The 8,386-nt window shown below is 34.6% G+C and overlaps 1 protein-coding gene across 1 annotated transcript; it reads left to right on the forward strand.

Moving 5' to 3' along the window:
- Window positions 1-6,108: 6,108 nt before the first annotated feature.
- On the forward strand, window positions 6,109-6,687 carry LOC136827806 (uncharacterized). The gene has a single exon (XM_067085264.1). It carries the CDS (start codon window positions 6,109-6,111, stop codon window positions 6,685-6,687), a length of 579 nt encoding a protein of 192 aa, XP_066941365.1.
- The last annotated feature ends 1,699 nt before the right edge of the window (window positions 6,688-8,386 follow it).

The raw sequence follows: 8,386 nt of genomic DNA on the forward strand, positions 1-8,386 counted from the left end.
CTCTGCAGTGATTTTTCGGTTTTTCGTCATTTTGCGACTTGAAGTCTGCTTCCGGGGTTTGCTTCCTTTAAAATATATCTTGTATTTCTGTAGATTATATGTATATATATATATATATATATATATATATATATATATATATATATATATATATATATATATATATATATATATATATATATATATATATATATATATATATATATATATATATATATATATATATATATACTATATATATAGAGTTCATCATTGGAGGGTGGGTACAGCTCTCGGCTATGTATGTTGGCCCAGCGTTCGACTCTCCGACCCCGGCCAGTGAAGAATTAGAGGAATTTATTTCTGGTGACAGAAATTCATTTCCCGTCATAATGTGCTTCGGATTCCACAATGAGCTGTAGGTCCCGTTGCTAGGTAACCAGTTGGTTTTAGCCCAGTAAAATAAATCAATCCTTCGTATGAGCTGTTAATCAGCTCAGTGGTCTGGTTAAACTAATATACCTTTTATATATATACATATACTATAAATTATATATGTATGTATATGTATATATATACCATATATATATTCGAACTATATCAGGTTTGGTAAATAATGGCGGATATATATATATATATATATTTATATTATATATTTCGAACGCCAAGCCACGGTATGTCGTTTATCAATTAATATACCTCTTGGATAACTTACCAGCGAGATTATAATTGATGACTGTACATTAACCATCATTTGAACTGCTATCATTTGGTAATACAATGGCGAATGTGACATTGACCATTTAGCTTGCAATTCGAACGCCGCTGGTATAAGCATTATCAATTATTATTCCTGGATTTATATATTACTACCGAGATACAGTGAACTGTACATTAACATCATTTGTGGCTTAATATTATATGAATATAAAAGAATGTCACATTGTATGTGACAAATATATATATATATATATATATATATATATATCTATATATATATATATATATATATATATATATACATATGTATACTGTATATGTATATATATATATATATATATATATATATATATATATCAGATATCTATATATATATGTGTGTGTATATGTATGTGTATGTATATATATGTACATATATATATATATATATATACACACATGTGTATTATAAATACATATGCATATACATATATTAAGCTCGATCACTTGCACAATTGTGCTGTGTATTCATACAGAGAATAAAAGGACCCCATTTAAACAGGATGGTATATAATGGAGATTTAAGTCTCAAAGGTTACAAAGCTTTCCAGGACGAACTGTCCCCATCACCTAGTTGTCATAAAATTTTGCTTCTACCGAACGCTGGAGGCAGTTTGTTCTTGATACCTCGTAGCTTTTGTTAATTAAATCTCCGCTAGATTCCATTTGGTTAAAACGACGTCTTGATTTATATAATATATATATATATATATATATATATATATATATATATATATATATATATATATATATATATATATATATATATATATATATATATAATGGTGTTAATTATTATCTTTATATATATATATATGTAACTAATTCATATATATATATATATATATATATATATATATATATATATATATATATATATATATATATATATATATATATGGAGTAAAATAATGCATAAACACACTCAGTAAAAGTATAAAAGTATAAACTTTGTTTAATAGGAAATAGATTATAATTAAAACTTTTATTTTTCTAATATAAAAGCAAATCACGTAGATGAAATTGTAAAATGAATAATGAAAAACCTAATTTTTCTTCATTTTCCATTGTACTAATATTACTATTATTCGAAGCGTCCAAACATTTATGGGACTGGCCTAAAATATCAGATTGTCCACTTGTAGTAAAAATGGGACGAACAAAATAAAAGTCTTAAACAATATATACCATCTGAATTCAGGCTAGACCTATTCAGCTAACAGATATACTATATATATATATATATATATATATATATATATATATATATATATATATATATATATATATATATATATATATATATATATATATAGTTATATATATATATGTATATATATTATATATATATATATATATATATATATATATATATATATATATATATATATATATATATATATATATATATATATTATACATATATATATATATATATATATATATATATGTATATATATATATATATATACATACAGTATATATATATATATATATATAACTATATAAAATATACGTCAATATATATAGGAACGCAATTTAAAATAACTCAGAAAAAGTTCAACGTCATTTCCTTTGTCATATAATTCTTTGTTAGTTGACTGACTGATTAAAAATCTGAGTTTTCGAACTCATGCAGTCAGAATATTTCTTTTTAATTATTTTTTCTTAACTAGCATGCCAATCTTCATTTATTATTCTTTGCATTTTTTTGGCTAATTTTTTTATTCTATTTATTTTGCAAATTTCTTTTATTCACATATTTATTTTCCTTGTGGAATAATAATAATAATAATAATAATAATAATTAATAATAATAATAATAATAATAATAATAATATAATAATAATAATACCTGGTTCTATTGAAATCGATTGTTTCAGCTGCATTTATTTTGTATTTTCTATTTTCCTTAACTTCTCTTCAGTGGATCTGTTAACAGCTCGAACCAACTGTATAGAATATATAAAGAAGCAGAATCCAGATTTTGACTTTTGAATAAAATAAGGCGAGCTGTTAGCACGCACCTCCACTGAAGAGAAGTCCGCAATAATAGAAAAAGTCTTCTAAAAAATAAATGCAATAATAATATTCAATAGAACCTTAATAAATAATAATAATAATAATAATCTGAAAACGAACAAACATGAAAGTACGATGTAATTTTAATAAGGGCCCAAATGCCCACCTTGTGGCTTACTTATCCTCATGACCGACGGCTGTTCACATCACACTCCTAAGATATGTTGCAAGTTTTAGTGACAATTGTTTTTTTAAAGTGCAAAGGCGTTAATCCTAAATCACCACCTCTCTAAAATCCACCCTTCAGGGTCTTCCTAAGAAGACTGTTGGGACAAGTCTCCAACCCCTCCCCCCACCTTATAAGATTCCAAAAAAAAGCAAATTAAAATGCTCTGACAGTTGATATTTAAACATTCGAAGCAGAAATATATTGCAATGCTCATATAATACCTTTGACCTTTCAGTCACAACATAATATCCGTTTAGTATATTGCTGTAAAATAGAAATAAATATGCCTGCCTATGAGCACTTATTATTTTCGGTGACTGAAGGTAAAATTCAGGCATAAAGGTCATTTCTTTTTTTAAATGATGGTGTACTATTTTATTTATTGAGAAAGGGCCAGGCTTATATTACTGTGCAAAAATAGAATGTTGACTCTCTGCTTTTTTATTAAGTAGTCAGTGACATTGAAAGTTCGTCACGTTTATTAACAAGATGATTTACTTAGAGTTAAGTCTCTTAACAGCAGTTCCTCCAACCAGTCCCCAACGCCTTCCCCAAGCCTCCCCAAAAGAAAACTATTAGACAACGGTCTAAAAAAATCGGTATATACTCAGGTAATCAAAAAGGTACTATTGAGATTTGGTTTTAGAACCCACGGGTATGTGAGAGTAGCTTTGAACTGAATTGAAATGAATATAGAATTTATGCCAGAGGCCAAGCACTGGGACCTATGAGGTCATTCAGCACTGAAACGGAAATTGACAGTAAAAGGTTTGAAAGGTGTAACAGGAGGAAAACCTCGCAGTTGCACTATGACTCAATTGTTAGGAGAGGCTGGAAAGTAAGATGGAAGAAAGAGAATATGAAAGGGGGTACAGTAAAAGGAACGAAAGGGATTGCAGCTAGGGGCCTAAGGGACGCACAAAGAACCTTAAGTAATGCCTACAGTGCACCGCATGAGGTGCACTGACGGCACTAACCCCTACGAGGTGAGAGTAGCTTTGTGTAACCAGAAATCATGAGTCTAATCTTCCTGTTTCTTTTTTGATATAACTACGTTATTAACTAGTGGTTTTGCGTGAGCTGCAACATTCTACCTATTAAACCTTTCAAACAACTCTTCAACTATACCCTCTTCTCATTTTTAATTCTGATACTATCTTAACTAATCTCTTTGAATATTACTCTTATTTTCATCCTATCACCCGCGTCGATGACCGTAGGAGTTGTAACACCAGTTTGTGATATGTATCAGCTCAATCCATTTTTGTGTCGAATACTCCTCCTGCTCTTTATAATTGCACCACCCTGTAGTTCTTACCCAAAAATGGAAGACTGAAAAATACAAAACAGAAAGATAATAATGGTAGATACAGTTTTCGCCCACTGATTTTGCAGTTTAATGAATAAATAAATATTTAAGTTTCTGAAACTGGCTGTGTTTCTCAGGTGGCATATCTCAGTTTGGAAAATGTTGTATACTGCAGTTTTCCATTTTGTTCTCAGATTGCTAAAAATATGGTCTTTTTACAGGAACGGAAAAAACACTCTTGAATTCTATTTAATATCAAACCATGGTTAAGGGTTTACTCAACTGATTCATGAATTTCGACAGATTAGAGATTTGCCAAAGATGCATCTTACTCTGTGGTCTGTCTGCTTCAGAAAGGAATATCCCGATTTTGATAGTGTTCTAAATGCTGTCAGTTTCTCAGAGCATATTAGACTCCAGAAACGAAATTAGAATAGGACAGGATAGTGACAGGAATATTGGAACAACAGCAGTGAATTGCTGAAATATTCTAACTGTTATAAAAAAAACTTGACGAAAAGCCCTAGCAATATACCAGAAAATTTCTAATGGAGAGTCAGGCATAAAAAACTGGGTAAAAATAGATTTAGTTTTTGGAAAATATCCGTGACCCCAATGTCAAGCTTTTAAAATTTCTTTGGCACCTCTTAAAGCTTTCAGGAATAGCATTCCACTAAGACCTATCATCTCAAGCGCCGAATCATTCACGAATAAGATTTCGAAGTTGTTAGCGGTTCTCCTTTCCCACTTCGCCGCGTTTTATGTTCTCTTTAAAGATGTGCTGGTGAGAATTATGCCTTTCCGTAATATGAAGCTGTTAAGATGTAGAATCTCCCCTTACCTAAGGTATATCTGTCGACGATGTATATGATTTTTTTCTGACAACATTCTATGACGTCGTTTCCTTTTGGCTATAACAAGGACTACTCAGTTCACTAACTTAAATATTCTAAATATTAACTTAAATACTCTAAAGAGAAGTCTCTTGGCAGTACCACCGGCGTCGATGTCATGATAGTTCTTAACCAAAGTAGTTAATTATTTACGGGAAAAGAATATTTCCTGGATGTTATAATAATTACTTTCTCATTGTATCATGTGACCGCAAGATACACTATGACAATGCAGACATTTTCCAGCAGTATCAGAGAAAAACTAATCTTCCGTAGTGAGTACTTCACTTAAAATCACTTTTAACTGCTAAAGGGTTGACTTGACAAACGGTCACCAGTAAAGGAAGCAAAACATGCAAAAAGGAAAACGAATCTAGAAATGAAAAGAATTTAGATTAAAGTGTCTGGCCGTCATTAAACCTAAAATGGGGCTTACGTCAATGTCTGTCTCGGGATTTGTTTTACTGAGAACCGTTTAACAGTTAAACCTCTTTTATAATGAAAGACCGAGGTCGAGAATTTAGTGGTTTTGGGTAAGAGGCAGTGGGTGGCAATGAGGCCAAAGAATCTGTGTTCAGAATTTGATTTATTTGAACTTGCTAGTGAATATTTTTCGTTTTTCCCTCTGTAAGGAATGACTTTAGCACGCATTAGCACCATTCCACTCTCCCCCGTCACTCCTCCCCACACCCTCACGGTCACTCCCTCCCAGTCACTCTCCCCGTTGTCCCCTCCTGTCACTCCAGCCCGGTCACTCCCCACCCCATCACTCCACCCCGTCACTCCCCTCGCCACTCTTTTACCCCGACAACTCCACCCCAGTCACTCTCCCCTGCCACTCCACCCCAGAGTCACTCTCACCCCGGCCGGCTGACTGAAGAGTTACTTTATTTCTGGTGACCCCCGTCACCTCTATAATGTCGCCTCATCCCCACCCGTCACTCCACCCCGTCACTCCACCCTTGGTTCTTCCCCTGTCATTCCACCCTTCGGTCACTCCCACCAGCCACTCCACCCCAGTCAGTCCCCTCCTGGCCAATCCACCCCAGTCACTTTCCCCGGCCACTCCACCCCAGTCACTCTCCTCCCCCCGGCCACCCCACCCCAGTCACTCCTCCCCGGCCTCCCACTCCAGTCACTCCCCCGATCCCCCACCCCAGTCACTCCCCCCTTCGTCACTCCACCCCCGTCACTCCACCCCGTCACCTCTAACCCGCCTCATCCCCCCCTGGCACTCCACCCCCGTCACTCCCCCCTGTTCCTCCCCCCATTCCACCCCGGTCACTCCCACCAGCCACTCCACCCCAGTCACTCCCCTCCTGGCCAATCCACCCCAGTCACTCCCCCAGCCACTCCACCCCGGTCACTCCCCCCGTCATTCCACCCCAGTCACTCCCCAGCACCCCAGCACCCCGGTCACTCCCCGCCCCGGCAACTCCAACCCCGTAACGCTCCCGCCCCCCGGTCACTCCCCACCCCGACTACCCCACAAATAAAAATCCTGTTTTCTTCAGACTCCAAATCTTTTTTGTTAGAACTGACGACTGCATTGCATTCAGCTCTCGGCAACTAACAACTTCCTCGGGAGGTTAATGAACCCTTGAAACGCGAGCTACAAGAACTTCCCGATTGAGACGGATTTTTCCAAAGTCGTCGTCGTCGTCGTCGTCGTGAGCCGCTTGATATTGAGAAACATTCGTGCTTCTCAAAATTCAGTCTCGGTATTTCAAGGCGTGTGGATTCGGTAATGTCAATAAGCTGGGAATGTTATTACATATAGATTTCTTCCTCTTTTTTTTTAAATTTATCGACGTAGTGCTGTGGCGGTTTTATATTTAGTTGTGTGTCTATTTGTTCGTTCTGTCCGTCCTTCCAGCCACAAGATATCCCACAGGAAAGTTGATTAACTCCTTTTTGAGGTATGCGTTGATTTTTTTTTTTTATCTTCTTTGCCCGGTGGCTGTTGAGACGTTTCTATATTTCAAGGAGTGAAATTATTCTCAGTTTTTTACCTTTACCAATACGCCATACTGCGGATATAGGCTTGTAGTGAGAGGTGTTGTTGGCCCAGAGTTCGACTCTCCGACCGGCCAATAAAGAATTAGAGGAACTTATTTCTGGTGATAGAAATTCATTTCTGGTCATAATGTGGTTCGGATTCCACAATGAGCTGTAGGTCCCGTTGCCAGGTAACCAGTTAGTTCTTAGCCACGTAAATAAATCTAATCCTTCGGGCCAGCCCTAGGAGAGCTGTTAATCATCTCAGTGGTCTGGTTAAACTAAGATATACTTATTTTAAGTGATATGTGTATTAAGATTAAAAAAGTTAAGAGGACATATATATATATATATATATATATATATATATATATATATATATATATATATATATATATATATATATACAATATATATATATATATATATATATATATATATATATATATATATATAATATATAATTATATATATATATATATATATATATATATATATATATATATATATATAATATATATATATATAGGTGTGTGTGTGTATAGTAATAACACTCAAAATAAATAACTTAACTAAAAGCAGGTAGACACAGAGACCGCACTCGAATTAGGAGTCGACAGGGCCGACGCACATTCAAGAATACAGAAATACTGGCCGTTAGAAAAACAAAACCCCTATCCACGATATCTATAGCTCCAGCGTTTCTTGTTTACTTGATATCTTACAAATGCGTCGTGGGAAACCTGGCAACCGACCTCTTTCTTTTACTGTAAAAGAATTGCCTGGGCGTTCTACTGGACGTTTTATTTTTACTGGATTTTTTTTTTCTTTTTTCTTTTCCTTTTTTATTCTGTTGAGTTGTTTTGCTTCCAAGTCATTTCTGTGATTGAATTTTTATTTTGAGTTTGTAGGGAATGCGCTCGGAAGAGAATTCTGCGGTGATTTTTACATAATGGCGTTATTGATATTTTATTTTTTGGACAAATTATCTTGTTTTTCTGCTCCGTTCTTTCTTCCCCTTCTCTTTCTTGTCTTCTTCGGACCTGGGCTAGATAAGGGCACTAGTTTGCCTGTGCCACTATCCTTTGGTTTATGAAAAAAAATTGTTTTTTATTTACCCAAAAAAGTAAAGAGAATTAAGACCGAAAGGCTTTAAAAATATGAAGGTAAAGGGTAAATCTCTCTCTCTCTCTCTCT

The sequence above is a fragment of the Macrobrachium rosenbergii genome, chromosome 42, assembly GCF_040412425.1.
Source record: "Macrobrachium rosenbergii isolate ZJJX-2024 chromosome 42, ASM4041242v1, whole genome shotgun sequence".
Taxonomy (NCBI): Eukaryota; Metazoa; Arthropoda; class Malacostraca; order Decapoda; family Palaemonidae; genus Macrobrachium; species Macrobrachium rosenbergii.

What these genes read in the sequence shown, in the direction of transcription:
- LOC136827806 (XM_067085264.1), top strand. Translation starts at nt 6,109, where the DNA reads ATGTCGCCTCATCCCCACCCGTCACTCCACCCCGTCACTCCACCCTTG.